A 15,879-nucleotide genomic window follows, 5' to 3' on the forward strand; every position below is an offset into this window, starting at 1 on the left:
AGAATGCTTCACATCTTAACAAGCTCTTTAATAATTGTCGGGAATGATTCTATGATCATAATAATCTTTATGATTCTTTTATTGGAATCTTTACTTCAAGTAGAATTTTAATAACGACTTCGCCGACACAACAGGGGTAGCTAAAAGGGCCTAAGATTAACCGATAGAGATGAGGGGAATATATGCAAGCAATGATTGGTAGATGGACATGCTTTGATTGCTTTGACCTGTTAAAATAGTGATAGGGTGGGGGGAAGAGAGAGGATAGGGCTCACTTTGTAGTGACCTGGCTTTGACTTATAGAAACACAGAGGGAAAACAATAGGACAAAAGTCACTAAGTAGTGATGTCTTATTGTATGCCATTTCTTCCCCACTCTTCTCGCAAGAAATAAAAGAGATGGAAGATTAAAATATATATATATATATATATATATATATATAAAACCCTGTGGTTTAGTGCCTCACCCACTTTATCTGGTCTGATTAGTGCGCCAGCCAACCTTTCTGCAGGATAGCATTTCTTCTTGTGTCTTCCAGATACTCTTGATTTATTCAATTTACGCCTACTTTCCTAAGCTTATTGATATATAAAGCTATATTTTTCGACAATGTAACAAGTTAAGTGCTGGAGAAATAGACAGCTATTATGGCAATATGATGGTTGTAAATAGGATAACGGATGAAATCTTCTCCTAATGATTAAAACTGCAGATTTCTTTGCTCTCGACCACAAGAGGGATCCAGTGAAATGTCAGATAAGATATGCTGGATTAACATCCCTAGCAGCTTTATCAATCTGTGATTCTTACCATGTCACCGTGAATGTTAACGACTAAAAATAGGTCATAAAGATCCCGTCGCTTGGGAATGATTCATGTACAATTACATCTGTCCCACATTTTTCTAAAGTGAAGTAAATATGCATGTAAAATTATGGATGTTTTGTTGCAGCTGCAGGCAAAACGGGAAGGATAAACGCAGGTGTGCATCTAATGAGACAATTATATAGACACTAATGCTACACAACGTGAATAAATTCAAAAGGCTATACACATATTTGGTGGAACAAGGGAACTTATTAGACAATTAATCCTCTCCTAAAAAAGAGGAATCTTAGACTATCTTACTATTTTGTCAGTTTAACATACAGGTTCCGAATTGTCCATTAGAACTACAGCGTGCGATGCACTGACGTCTCTGCGCTCATGTATCAAATCAGTCAGAGCTTTAATTAACGACCTGGGCTCGAATACAATCCCCACTTTAGGATCACGTACAGAGTCTACATAGACCTGCATGAAGGTTTAAAAGAAAGAAAATATGAATAGAACTATTTCCAACTAAAAGAAAGACGGGAACTGCAAAGATCATAAAACAATCATGACATAAAGGGAAAGTCACCGAATTACGTTCCCAAAATATGACAAAAGATAAAGGCAAGCACTGGACTGAAGCAGTTGTTTTAAAACAGCAAAGAAATTGTGACTTGTGACTACTGATAAGTCTGATCTCTGGAAATATCATAAGCTCAACCATCTTTGGGCTACCAGAATTAATGGATCTTTAGCAATCAAAACCTTGTCCACATATGTGAACCCATGTTAAAAACTAAAGACATGTGGACATGGACACTCTGAACGTCACTAAACATTCAGAAGTAATAAGATGTTGCTGGGACTGGTAAACTTGCAAGAAAAATTGAGTGATCTACATACTAAATTTACACAAAATAACTGTTACGGGAAATAAATGATTGACATACCACATGAAAGATTCCCTGAATAGCCAAACATTCAACGTCTACAGGGACATGACCATCTCTAGGAACCAATAAAGCATTGATGTACTCACTTGGCTGCACATGATAGAAAGGAAGAAAATCACAAAAAAAAATACTTTGGAATGATGTGGTAATAAATTAGTTTCTAATCTTCACACAGGCCCCAAATTCAGATTGCATCAAAGCTCTGACAACCAAAGAGAGGATCATCCTTACATGCAGATAAGATAACGCTGATACTAAATTAACCTCAAGTACAAAGTAGAGTGCATGGTAAATAGCAGGAAAACAAAAACTCTTGTAGGAATGACGTAGGCCCCGCAAATTTGATTTGGCTCAACTCACATCACACAATCAAACCAGTATCTCAAGAGCCAACCAAAACTTTGCATTCTTTGCATTGAGAATTTCTGAATTGACTCCCCATGACGAGAAATCTCAAGATGGATAAGTTCGGACTGAGCAATAAGAAAGCAAGCACTCCTTGACTTCAATCAAACAAGCTAACCCAATTCCAAAAACAAAACAAAAATTCGCAAGTACGCGTGTATAAAGTTTCTACAAATATTTTATTGGAACAGCTCACATTTTTACCCCCTTGATGGCTGGTATTAGTTAGCCTCCCAAATGGGCCCTTTTTTTTATAGTAAGATCCCGTTAACTAATGAAATTCAACAAAAAAAAAAAATGCTATTATGTGAGGATGCTAAAGTTTATCCTTTATAAAAGTGCCAATAGGGACTCATAATGTACCAAAGCACCTGCTTTTGTAAGATATTTTGAGGGTCAAGTGATCGACATGCAACTATTTTGTGTCAAAAATCCTAACAGGAGACAATGGAAGTCTCAATTTTGTTAAATCAATTAGTTGAGGGGTCTTGACATCTTATGGCAACGAGAACTTACTTGGGGTGTTTAAGTGATATTGGCCGGTAATGGCTCAAGTAAAAGTGTAATTTTTCTTTTTATTTTATGAGCATTTAATCTTTCCAATAGGTCTGCGTCTTGTCTTGGAGACTAAGTAAATCACTTGACATCCTTACAGTATGTACTTCAACACCTTTTTATCGAGGAGACTAGCCCAACTCAACTCAATGCACACACTTTCTATAAATATGATTGAATGTATAAGATTCTAAAGAGTGTTTTAGCATGGAATGCCACAAAAAAACTTCTACGATTTCTCCAAATGATAACTGAATCGACATGAATATGAAGCAAGAAGCTTAGAGCACAGTAAACATACATGATTCTTTAAACTTTTGTCAGGATCTCCATGAGTTCTATTTAGAGCATCAGTAATTGCAGTTACAAAGCCAGAAGCAGATAAGCCAGTAGTTTCTCTATCATGTGAACCATTCAGCAGAAGTACCTGGATCAACAAAGATAATAATCACTTATGTTAAGAATTTAAAACGGTGAAACAAAAACAAATTACAAAACTTTGCAACTAAAAATCAACATAGTCAAGTGTGTTAAGAAGACTTCATATTTCATCACAAAATAAGGTACCATTTTGTTTTCATAAAAATTACCTTTGGGATATTTCTTGAGGCTATAATCTCACCGATGCCATGCAGCACCTGAAGTACCTCAGATGTTAGCAAACTATGAGGTTTTACTAAATCAGCCAAAAAAAAGGTAAAAAGAAGAACAAGCTCCTTCAAATACTTTCTGTACAGTTCAATCAGTTAAACTGACAAATTACGAGAAGTTCAGTATGTGAGATTTGTATGAAAAAATTTCAGTATATATAAATGAAACACATCAGCACATAATCTCTTACAGGAAATCTCATATCTTTTAACAAGTTCAAACCTAACATGCAATAAAATGTCACAATTGCAATTAGTATGGAACTAAACCAATAACTCTCTATTCTGGATCACTATTTATAAAGTAAGGTGGCCCTAATAATAATGCGGTTAAGGCACAACCAATACTTCTGAACAAACAAGAAAGAGATTAATGATGTTACCAGAGATGGACAAATAGAAGTGAAAAGTGAGCCCATCGCATAGACAACACAATCCACCTTACTTAGCTGCTCCAGAACTGTAGGATTAACAACAGGAAATACCTAAAAGGAAAAATAATGATGAGATCATGAGCTTCAAATAATAGGATTTAGATATTAGATACTCACTATTTGACAATTAGCAAAAAAATTAATTACATGAAATATAGTCAGCGATCTTGGTGTATTAAGTGCAATGGATGAAGGATGAACTTATCTAAACTTAAAAATAAAATAAATATGAGAATAAGCTTACAATAAATTGAAATACCAACACCAGAGGAACATCTGTCTAACCTCATGCAACAGGTTGCTACCTTCGCTTGACATGTAAAATACACGCTTGATTCTTGAAGGTAATGCTTTAGATGAATCACAATCCTAGCAAGAAAATTAGGATGAATATAGAAGGTCGTGAGACAGTTATGACACCAACAAGAAAAGAACCAGATTATGCACCCCAAAGAAATTATGTGACAGAAATTTCAACAAAGTAAACAAGGCCCAATACAATTATTTTACTGTCAAAAGAGCTAATATTTAGACTAAAATTGAACTTGATGATTATTTACATTTTAAACTTACTATGTTACAGATAGAAACAACAAAGGACCATCTGACAGAGAAGAAAGAGTTAGAAGAAAGAAAGCCAGCAATGTATGTTAAAATACCTTGCTTACTGGTCCAGTGCATCCATTAGTAGGGTGGGAAATTTCATTTTGGCCACGTATAATAGTTCCATCCTGGAAAGATAGAATTCAAAGAAAAGAAAAACAAGGGATAATTAATATCAGCTTTAGGTTCTCAAGCAGTGAAGAAAAAGATAAAAGAGTCTTGAACAAAAAAATTTAGAAGTGGAATTAAATAGAAACAAAGCATAGGAGAAGCTGGTTACATTCTACTAAGAAGATTCAGAGCTTAAATCTTTTTATCTTCGCTACCATATACAAGAACTGATGTCTTCTCTTATCCTTCTATATAATGAAAAGAGAGTACTCACAGTTCCTCCTACCTGGAGGGGCTCCACTGGTGGGGAAATTAATGATAGGAAGGAAAAGTGAAGTAGACACTAGATAGAAAGTGGATAAGGTTGCAGATCATCATCACTTAGCTTCATGATAAGCACATTACCCCCCTTAAATAATTATTGTACGTTTCATTGCCTTAGCATTAAAAATGCATACCTACATGTCACTACAGAACTTCCCTAGGTGGCTCTTCTCATTTTCGAGTTGATCAAGAAAAACACAAGATCCTTAGAGAAAAAAAAGAACTTCCCACTGTCCTACAGTGGGCAAAAAGTATACCATAATTCTTCGTGGGCAGTGCAAATGGAAGATATAATTGACAGAAGGTCAACTAGATGATTAATCATGCTTTCTTTTAGCATGAAAACACACAACCTATATGTAGATCACTACAGAACTTAACCATGCTCAGCATGTAAGGGTTTGCTTAGTTTGAGTGGGTTATTACAATCCAATCTAACTAATGGATAAGAGTTCACAATAAAACTGATATGGCTCAACAAGCAGGAATATACCACTATTTTCAGCTCAGAGTATGCAAAAGAAACAGAAGAAGAATAAGAAAAAGAATCAGAGCATTGCCACAACAAAAAGGGAAAATACCTGTAATTCACATCCCAAAGTGTGCCTGTCATTGGTAGAAATTACAGGAAGTACAAGACTTTCTGTGGGGATATCTGAAACACGTGAGAACAAAAATATAGCAGCATCCAAAGACTGAAAGAATATGCGGGCTCCAGCAAAGAAGAAATTTCCGATGCTGCAATATAAATTAATGTGTTATAACTATTAACAATCCAAAGTTTAAATATTACATAGCATTCGGGTTTAGAATACTTAGAATAATGAGAATTATAATGGAAAAGAAACAAGGAAATTATAAGGGCAATTAAAGGGTAAGGAGTGACAAGAAGAGTAAAAGAAGAAAAAACAGAATGAGGGTAAAACAATGAGCAGAATATGAGGAAGAGGGAGAGAATTGAAAGACTATGAAATGTTTTATATCTATTTCTATACGAAGTTTTATATCTAAGATGCTATAAGGACGACTAGTAAGCTAGTTTACACTTTACAGAAATATAAGCTGACTTTAGCCATCTTGGTGGTGCCTCGGTCAAACGTTCAAGAATACAGTAACTCAATAGTAATTAACTTGCTTTAAACATGTCAACGGCTATTGCCTAGAAGATCCTCATATCATAGCTGCCTGACTCAACAGCTAAAGAGTTAAGGAAGATGTTGGATTAATACAGGTAAAGGTGCTCCTTCTGTACTCCATTCAGTTTTCAACAAATCCTCCTGAGTAATCTATAAAATAAGACACGAAAAGGAGGAAAGAAAACACTTTTCACGTTTCTCCTCGTAATATACATTGTTCTCGGCAAGAATCACTGATTCTTTCGAGAACTTAAAAAATGTGGTATATGAGAGAGGAGATCAAGAAACCCCATGATGACAAACTGAGAATTTGCAAGGAGTTTGTACAGGTTTAAAAAAAAATTAAGATGAGAAAAGCTGTCTCGTGCTCTTCTGTCTTTAGCTTATTATTGACTACATACTGTTATTGGAAGATCAGATCTACAACTTATTGATTAAATGCTTTATGGGCATTCTTTTCTGATAAAGGCAGAATGTAACCATGGGAACTTGAGGAAAACAGAGACCCCACAATTTAAATGCAATGTTAAGATCCTCTGTGCACCATATACCAACAAAATAGTACTGCTTAGAGGAAATCACCAGACAATCTCAAATAAAATACAAGTTGTCCTCCGATCTTGTGAAAGAGAATAATATCGATGTCATCAATTCATTGTCCATTAATGCATAGCGAGAAGATCAAAAGAAATAAATAAATGGCCAATACAGAACCTATTTAGAGAAACTACTATGGAGACAATAGTAACATATTTCAGTATTTCACCTTAGAAAGAATCACCTGCCATTGCTGAAGCAAAATGATCCATTTGATTGTCGTAGGATCTGCAAGAAGGAACACTAATGTAAATGTGTCATAGATATAATAAAGGGCTTCGTCATTATGCTAAATTATGTTTACTAAGACTACAGATAATTTCTACTTGTAATGCTTATAGAGGCAAGCTCCAAGCTGATAGGTTTTGCCCAAAGAAAGATATACCTAATGTATGGATCATAAAGGGATGGTGGTAAAGACAAAGAAGAGGGAGATATATAAGAGAGGGAGATCAATAAAAGGATAAAGTAGTGGAGGTGGTGATAGTCATTGTGGATTTGGAGGTTATGTAAGATGGTGGTCATGGCAAACGGGAAGGAGGTTTAGGGGAGTAAGGAGACAAATAAGGATAAACTGTAAAGTAATGGATCTAGTGATGGTTAATTAATTATAATACATATGGACAGAAGTATGGTAAGTATATGAGTATTGGGAAGTAAAACAATGGGAGAAAATAAAAGCATGGAGATGGCGTCCTCCATGGAGTAGAATTGAAATCACTAGAGGCCTCAGTGATGGTTATCAATGTATCGAATGATGCGACAGGTTGCAGGCATCCCTGGCGCCTAAGGGGAAAGCGAGCACCAATAACGATGATCATGCTAGTGGCACGTGTCGTGCCGTGCCACCATCGGCACAGCGTGTGCCGAGCGGCACGTATTTACAATATTTTTAATAAACTTTTTAAAATATTTAAAAATATTTTTAGATCTTCAGTATGTCAATTTTTTATTTTTGGTTTAAATATATATATTAAAACTTTTATTATAGTGCTTTATCTTTATATTATTTTTGTAAATGACCTATTTTATTAAAGATAATGTAATAGTTAAATATAAATATTATTCAACACATCATATGAATGAATACATTTATTAAAACTAATATTAATAATTGAACACTTCATAATAAAATTAAACACATAATATTAATTGATAATAGTTTAATAATTAAAATTAATATCTAGTTAAACATAAAATGACAAGAATGATCAAAGACTTAATTTGCCGACATAAGAATAACACGAGAATGTTGTATTAAATACTGTTGATTTTCTTCAAAACTTATCAACTGATAGTTTTGCTTGTAACATCTTATATAGACTTTATACAAATATGAATTTTATAATTCTTTTATAATATGATATGGATATTGAATATGTACAGAAACGACAAGCATTCGCATAGGCACAAACATATGTAAATTATGGATATAGAGTACAATAAGAGTGTTGTAGCTCTAGTGGTGTAATTGATATGATGGTAATGATGATAAACTCATATCATCATGTCTTCTAATATCGTATTACTTATAGACTGAAGTCCTCTATAAAAATAATACATCTTTGAGAAAGTTATGTAATAAAGATGCATGTCTCATTTCTATCATCACTACCACAAGACTGAGTCACATCATTATCATCATCATCATTATCATCTCCAGTCTTATCATGATCAATTTTATCTAAGCTTTTAAATAATTAATTGATTAGTTGATTTGATAATTATTGATAAAAATAAAAAATATATAAAAAAAGCTCCATATGACATAATGACCAACACGAGGGTGTGCCATTAGCACACCTCGTGCCAAGTGTCGTGCTAGGACCGGCACAACCATCCATGGCACCAAGACGATATAACATTTTTAATATATAAAATTTTAAAAATAATCATATATGATATTTAATATATTATAATATATTATATATACAAATTTTAATAGTGTACTACACCAAAATAGTAAATAACATGATCACAATTCACAACCATAATGTGTAACATTATGGTAATATACTATTATGCTCATCAAGGATATAAGAACCAAGATTGTAAGCATCTGCTTCGGGATCATGATAAGTCGCTTGGAAAAATGATATTTATTGACAATATCGGCTAAATCGATTGTTCAATTTGGACGATTCAGATCAGAGATCAGCCAAATCGACCGATTCGTTTTAGTGATACAAATTGAGATTGACTAAAACTTCAATCCATAATTAGAACAGAGTACAGGGTTATCAAAAATTAGCGCAACACTATCAAAGATGAAAATAGCAAAGAGAGGTAGTGAGGTTGAAATTTAACAATAGTATATGGTGTAAAATAAAAGTTGTTCTTTCAGATCGGAGATCAGACAAATCAACCGATTTATTTTGGTGATACAAAAAAGGATCGACCGAAACTTCCATCCATGATTAGAACAAAGTACATGATTATCAAAAATGAACATAACACTATCAAAAATGAAAATAGCAAAGAAAGGTAGTGAGTTGAAATTAAACAATAGTACATGGTGTAAAATAAAGTTGTTCATTCATATCAGAGATCAACCAAATCGGTCGATTTGTTTTAGTATCAAAATGAAAATAGCAAAGAGAGATAGTGAGTAAAAAAGAAATTTAACAATAGTGCATGGTGTAAAATAAAAGTTATTCTTTCTGACATGTCCCCTTCATATATCATCACTCTTTTCTTTTCATTAGTAATAAGATAGAACCATAGAGGATGAATGTCTTGGATAGGGGTGTCAAGCTTGTCGAGCAGCTCGGGCTCGGCTCGACTGTAGCTCGAGTCCGGCTCGGCTCGGCCAGAGCTGAGCCGAGCCCGAGCTGCTGAAATAGGCTCGAAATCACTATCGAGCCGAGCCCGAGCCGAAGCCGGCTCGCTCGGGCTCTCGGCTCGATAGGCTCGGTATAAAAGTGAATAATAAAACCCTAATCCCCAAATCTCACTTTCCTTCTCCAAAAGACCAAAACTCCCGTCGCCCGCCGCATCGTTCTCCTCCCGCGAAGCTCCGCCTCACCTTCCTCCTCCAAGGCGTCGTCGCCGCGTCGTAACCTCACCATTCCTTCTCTAAGCCGTCGCCTCACCTCCCTTCTCCAAGCCATCGTAGCCTCACCTCACCATTTCTTCTCCAAGCCGTCGCCGACGCGTTGTCAGCCTCACCTCCCTTCTCCAAGCCGTCGTCGTCGCGTCGTCGCCTACCATTCCTTCTCTAAGCCGCCGCGTCATCCTCCTCCATCGACCGGCAAGAGGTATGATTTCTCTACTTACTCGTTTGTAGTATTATACTTTCTATATCATTTTAATGTTAAGGGCGCTTTAATCTTTCCGAATTAGGCATGATTTCTCTACTTACTAGTTTGAGAAACTAACCCGTCTCGCCAATTTCTCGGAATTATATATTGCATAGGTGCACACCGGTATAAGAACAAAGGTAAATTGCGCTTTAACCTCCTATAGTTTGGTTTCATTTTAATTTAGTACTGTCATGTACTTTACTTGGGGTACTAGTTTAGTTATGCTAATTTTTAATGAGAGAGCTTATACTGATTTAGATTATTATATCGTCTAGTTGTAATTTGTAAACCGATACGGTGGTGTAAAGATAGTCTGACTAAGTTACATTTTGAAATGATAATAAGAGTAATATTTGATGGAAAAGAAGAAGAAAAATAATAGAGAAATAGATATTAGTAAACTAATACTGAGATAATTTATTGTTTAGTAATATACTTAGTATAAAACAGCTTATACTGAAATGGATATTAGGTTGTTTAAATCTTCTATAAGTTCTTGAACAATCTTCTATAAGTTCTTGTAGATATTAGGTTGTTTAAATCTACCGGTGTTCCATTATACTCAATAAATGGATGATAGATGGATATCTAGTACTTTTTGCTCAAGCTTATCTTCAATGCTTAACCGAAGATAAGCTTGAGCAATCTTCTATAAGTTCTTGTAGATATTAGGTTGTTTAAATCTACTGGTGTTCCATTATACTCAATAAATGGATGATACATGGATATCTAGTACTGCTGCTCAAGCTTATCTTCAATGCTTAACTGAAGATAAGCTTGAGCAATCTTCTATAAGTTCTTGTAGATATTAGGTACAAGGATCCTTACCTGTTCATGCCATCACAAAGCCAGGGCCAAAAGGCAAAAGTTTCTCTTATTACTCTAGTGTAGGGTTACCCTAATGGCCCAAAAATTGCTTCCTATTATTGTTTGTTTATACTAGTTGCATGATGTTTAAGTTGCAATTAACTTTTTTTTTTTTTGCAGTTCTAGGATGAAGCTTCTTTTTAGTGTTAAGACTTGAGAGTTGAGAGTGCCAAATAAATTTAGTTATAATATTTGGCATGTTATCAGATTTTATTGTAATATTTGGCAAGATATAAGTTAAGTACTTATATTGTAATATTTTGCAAGTGATATACTTATGATTTGGATGTCATATCAAAATTTGGATTTGTTTTGAGCCAAATTTTGATGAATTACCATATGTTAATATTTTGCAATTAGTGTGTTAATTTGCTTGACTTTAGTAAATTTTGTATAATTTAAGTTAAATTCATTTGGTTGGCTTTTGTTATGTTTACTAGTAAAATTTTTGAAATTGGTGTGATTATTTTGAGCCAAATTTTGATAAATCTATGTTAATATTTTACAATTGGTATGATAATTTGCTTAGTTTTAGTAAGGTTTTGTATAATTTAAGTTAAGTTCATTTGATTGGCTTTTATTATATTTACCCGTAAAATGGGTGTGGTTGCTAATCGAGATTAATTTTAAATTTTATAGTCAATTTGGTTGGCTTTTATTTTATCTACGAGTACGAGATAAAATTTGTTATTCAATTTCAGCTTTTTCACTTTAAATATGTTGTGGCTCGGCTTGGGCTCGGTCCGGCTCGAGCGGCTCGGCTCGAAATGAGGCTTGATAATAGGCTTGTTTCGGACTCGGGCTCGGCTCGGGCTCGATCAGGCTCGGCTCAGGCTCGGCTCGAGCTGAGGTGAGCCGAGCCTGAGCCCAATAAAGAAGCTCGAAATTAATTTCAAGCCGAGCCTGAGCAGCAGCCGGCTCGCTCAGGCTCGGCTCGTTTACACCCCTAGTCTTGGACCTACTTGGATGGTAGATCAGGAAAATAATGAAAAGTGTATTTTAGACATTTTAAGCCCAAATTGAAAATATAAAGGAAAAAGAGGTATGCATTCTTGCTGTCTAGTAAATGATGATTCGTGTTATTTGCAACCTTTAATATTAGTAGTCTATTGACACTGAATATGTCTTCAGATGGTATCCCATTGAATGATTCTTTGGGTCACTTGTAATTTAACATTGTAATGGTTTTTTCAATCATTAATAAAAGAATATGAACTAATTCCATGTCCTCAAATGCAAACCAAGAAACATGCCATATTGAAAACTTGTATATTGCAAGAGATAATGTGAATAACAGAACAAGAAAGAAGTCAAGCTATAGTTAAACATCTCTCCAATATTTTGAGCCAACATGCATTGTAAGATCAACTGACTAGGATGATGCACATGAAACTTCAATTCTTCCAATAAAAATAGATACTACATGCAAATTATGGCCCAGAATTTTGTATGTGAATACTAGTCAAACGAAAGACGATGTTGAATATATATGCAACTTGTATCATGTCACGTCCATCATTTAAAAGATCAAAAACATGGTTCTGAAGCCAGAAGTACATGGATTGAATTGATGTGAAAGATTAATAACCTGGTTCTGAAAGTACGCCAGAAATGCATGGATTGTCTCTTTATATGGTCGTGACACGCCATCCCACAAATAGTGCTCTCCTTCAACAATTTTGTACCTGTCAATTCCCAACTCAGCACAATATATTCAGTACCTCCACCAACCTAGAAAGTCAATAAGACAATAAGGATGTTCAAATTATTAAAACCATATATTTCATGTGAAGCTTTTATTGTAATACAACTGAAGGCACAACAAGATGAATAGTGTCCCAGTATATGAGCATCCATAAGCCTACAAAAGATAAGCTTCAGGCAACTTATTCAAATTGTGCCCAAAAAATAGAACAAAATATTTGTATGGCCCAAAAAAAAGGTACCAAGCTTAAAGTTAAAATAGGATAATCATGCATTTCACCTCCAAAGTTTCTTGAATAACATAGTTAAACAAATAGAGTGATTAGTGGATCTTTAAAAGAAACACCAAATAATGCCTATCTAAACAAACATTAACAGAGTCCACTAGTGTACTTAGTGAACATAAAATGAATCTATTAAAACCAATACGGCAGCATGCATTCCTCAATAAGTAGGCAATTTCACTCTTCACACATTACAGTAACTTATATAATCGTTGACACCTTACCAATTGACCATAATGAAAACTGCAAGAACAATATTTCTCTGATGTGCACTGTGGTACTGACTACTGAGTATTGATGGTAGTTTCCCCTGGGGATCCTGGGGAGGCAGGAATTCCACAACTATACTTATCCATGTGTGTTTGTGCATCTATATGTCTGGCATGTGTCTATATATAAGACTACTGGACTAATAGAACTATTGTTTTATGCACTTCTATTATCTGAGATCAATTGGAAGTTCTTTTGTTGCATTCTGACACATCCAAATACATATAGAAAGCTCACAGAAGGCATAAGCTCAACGGATTCACTTGGTATTCAATACAAAAAAAGTTAAATTCTCACAACATATATGGGGAAAACAGAGACTTCACAAAATGTTCCAACATATTCTCAAAACCTGAACAGTTGGATGTGCTCTAGCGGGGCTAAAATGCATATACACACATGGAAAAAGATAAATCAATATAGGTTATCAATATAGGAATCAAAAGATCCCAAGCAAAGAATCTTATTAGAATGATATGGGGCTTTTAATAAGAAACTTGTCAACCATCACCAGTTGGATGTTTCAACTCAGTATATCTACATTATTTCCTGCCTTTTGGTGGCTATATGACACAGCAATATTTCTATTTCCATTAAAAGATATCAAGTCAAGCTATACTCTGCATTTTGCAAGCTATAAATAAGATTATGATCTCATCATATTAATAGAAAAAAGAAAAGGATATAAAGCTATTGGTTCTATAAATGCCTGAGTTAACCATAAGTTAATAATTGCTAAATCCTTTCAGAGAACAAACACTGAAGGCTGCTGCAGCGAGCAGATGCAGGGACCATTAAAAGAATCAGCTATGGTCTGGTTTTCAGTTCATAAAGTGTTAAAGATAGCCCCTTTTTTTCCCTATAAATGAAGTTTTGTGAGAATTTGACCAAACAAAAAGAATAATTAAAGCATTTCCACTTCAATAAACAAACTGAGAGGATAAATTTTCTCCTGTTTACTAAACTTACTAGAAAAGTAGGGACAATAACATATCATATTCATAGAGATAAAGTAAGAAATATCAAGTACCACTCCAATTTGGCTTGTGATGAATCAAGAGGTAAGCGATGGCCAAGCAATATCCGAACAGCTAAAGCTTCAGAAGTGCTATCATCTGACAATCTCAAGCATCTTGATCGTATATCTCCTACAGCCGGCCCACCTATGAAATACATTATCATAATATTATTTGGCTAAAACTTCTTTAAAGGAAAAGAATCTACTAGGCCAAATTATTCTTGAGATCAGAACGCTACCAAGCACACGAACAATCTCAGCAGTGCTTCCACCATCATCAGAAACTGGAAGCACATGGGCCACCCGAGTTGTCACTTTCTTTAGCTCTTCAACAACACCATTAAATGCAGTTCCGCCTGAAACAAAGTCAAAGATTTAAAGTCAGCATCACTTATCTACCTTTTCACAATTTCTAAAAAATAAATATTCCAAAGACCAGTCTTGCATTATGCTTGTTACATCTTTACGAAAAAACATATTGAGGAAAAATCAATGTTGCAACACCGGTACTACAACAGGCTGGGGAAGACCTTGCCTTATCTCAGATTGCATATCAAGTAATACTTATTACAATTTAGCAACATAACAAGAAAAAGGACCGTGGAAATACTGGTCTTGCGTTAGGGCTTCTGTCAAAGTTCTCAAATCTTCAAGGAAACAATTTAAACAAATATAATGTCCAAGAAATAACCCCCCACCCCCACCCCCTGAATATCTGACGTCTTTAAAACTCATAACCACCATTCCCCCCTGGCATAAATCTTGAATAAGAATTCGACCAAATCAACCCTCCCTCTCAGAATACAAGAAGCACGGAGCGAACAAATTTCTTGAACCCGTACTCAAAATTGAATACGAATCGATCTTCCTAACCAAACAAAAAGGAAATAAATTCGAGAACCCAATCATAAAGGAAGTTCTACCTGAGAAAACCAGCAAGGAAGGCATGGAACTAGGGCTCGGGTTCGACGTCGCAGAAGCCATCGCTTGCGGGGAAGAGCAGCTGCAATGCGCGGGAGCCATGGATGGAGGAGATTTGGGGATGGATCTTGAAGAAGGTACGATGGGAAATGGACGGGGAAACGTGAGGAGGACGAAGGGCGGATCTCGCATTGGCAAGGGACCCAAAACGCCATGCGCCATTGCTTTCGCCTATAAGCACTCGAGTCGTCGATGCGCTGCTATCCTTCTCACTCGCTTCCGGTATCTTCGGGTACTACGAGTACTTTCAAATGGACGGATGTGCCCATGCTTCCTCCTCTATAATCGATTCAATCGAGGGGTAGAGACGGTAAAAAGGGCGTTGAGGTGTATCTATTCCATTTTACACCCTGCCGTTTCATTCTTTTTCATTCCATCATATTTTTTAGAATCCAATCAAATATAAGGTTCTCAGGTATTCTTTTTGGTGTTTTCACCGACTCCACCACTTCAATATATATCTTTGGCAAACTCAACCTCTCCACATCTGGCCAAGAACAACCAACCACTGCAGCAAAGTTGATATAATAATCCCCCTAAAAAAAATTCATATTTTATTTTGTGGTTCAAAAAGTCCGAAAGTTGGGTATAAATTAGATAAAGGACTAATCTTTCCTTGACACAAATATTTAGATTTTCACTAGACTTTTTAGCCAACACATATAATTATCTAATCTAAATTCTAATTCGTTGTACCGTCGAATTAATTCTCCAAGCCAACACACCGCTGCCAAATTATCAATAACCAAACAAATTTGTCCATAACAAATTACTTGAAGTTGGCCTTGTACTCTCCTAATTCTCTAAAACCGGGTGGTAAAAAAATAAAAAAAAAGCTCACACACTGCATGCCTCAATCCTCGAAGCCAAA

General features: G+C 35.3%; 1 protein-coding gene across 2 annotated transcripts; it reads right to left on the reverse strand.

Annotated features, from left to right (window-relative positions):
- Positions 1–986: 986 nt before the first annotated feature.
- Positions 987–15,231, reverse strand: LOC140798220 (uncharacterized protein YNL011C). Of its 2 annotated transcripts, none has more exons than XM_073151993.1 (13): positions 14,951–15,231; positions 14,267–14,383; positions 14,040–14,172; positions 12,340–12,436; positions 6,771–6,810; positions 5,431–5,504; positions 4,471–4,542; positions 4,097–4,180; positions 3,761–3,862; positions 3,318–3,365; positions 3,029–3,154; positions 1,765–1,857; positions 987–1,294 (listed from the first exon to the last, which is right to left on the reverse strand). In XM_073151993.1, the coding sequence occupies exons 1-13, from the start codon at positions 15,168–15,170 to the stop codon at positions 1,142–1,144; spliced, it is 1,359 nt and encodes a 452-aa protein (XP_073008094.1). In that variant the 5' UTR covers positions 15,171–15,231; the 3' UTR covers positions 987–1,141. The 2 variants fall into 2 exon arrangements, with proteins under 2 accessions (XP_073008094.1, XP_073008093.1); XM_073151992.1 differs by having other exon boundaries at positions 5,431–5,587; positions 6,767–6,810; positions 14,951–15,230.
- Positions 15,232–15,879: the final 648 nt, after the last annotated feature.

Source organism: Typha latifolia, chromosome 11 (genome assembly GCF_019914945.1).
Source record: "Typha latifolia isolate L0001 chromosome 11, TyphaL0001v2, whole genome shotgun sequence".
NCBI classification, from domain to species: domain Eukaryota; kingdom Viridiplantae; phylum Streptophyta; class Magnoliopsida; order Poales; family Typhaceae; genus Typha; species Typha latifolia.

Coding starts and splice junctions, on each gene's coding strand:
- LOC140798220 (XM_073151992.1), bottom strand. CDS start 15,170: ATGGCGCATGGCGTTTTGGGTCCCTTGCCAATGCGAGATCCGCCCTTC. Junction 6,811..12,339: donor TGGCGTACTTTCAGAACCAG/GTTATTAATCTT, acceptor TCCTTCTTGCAG/ATCCTACGACAATCAAATGG. Junction 5,588..6,766: donor TTTTGCTTCAGCAATGGCAG/GTGATTCTTTCT, acceptor TTTATATTGCAG/CATCGGAAATTTCTTCTTTG.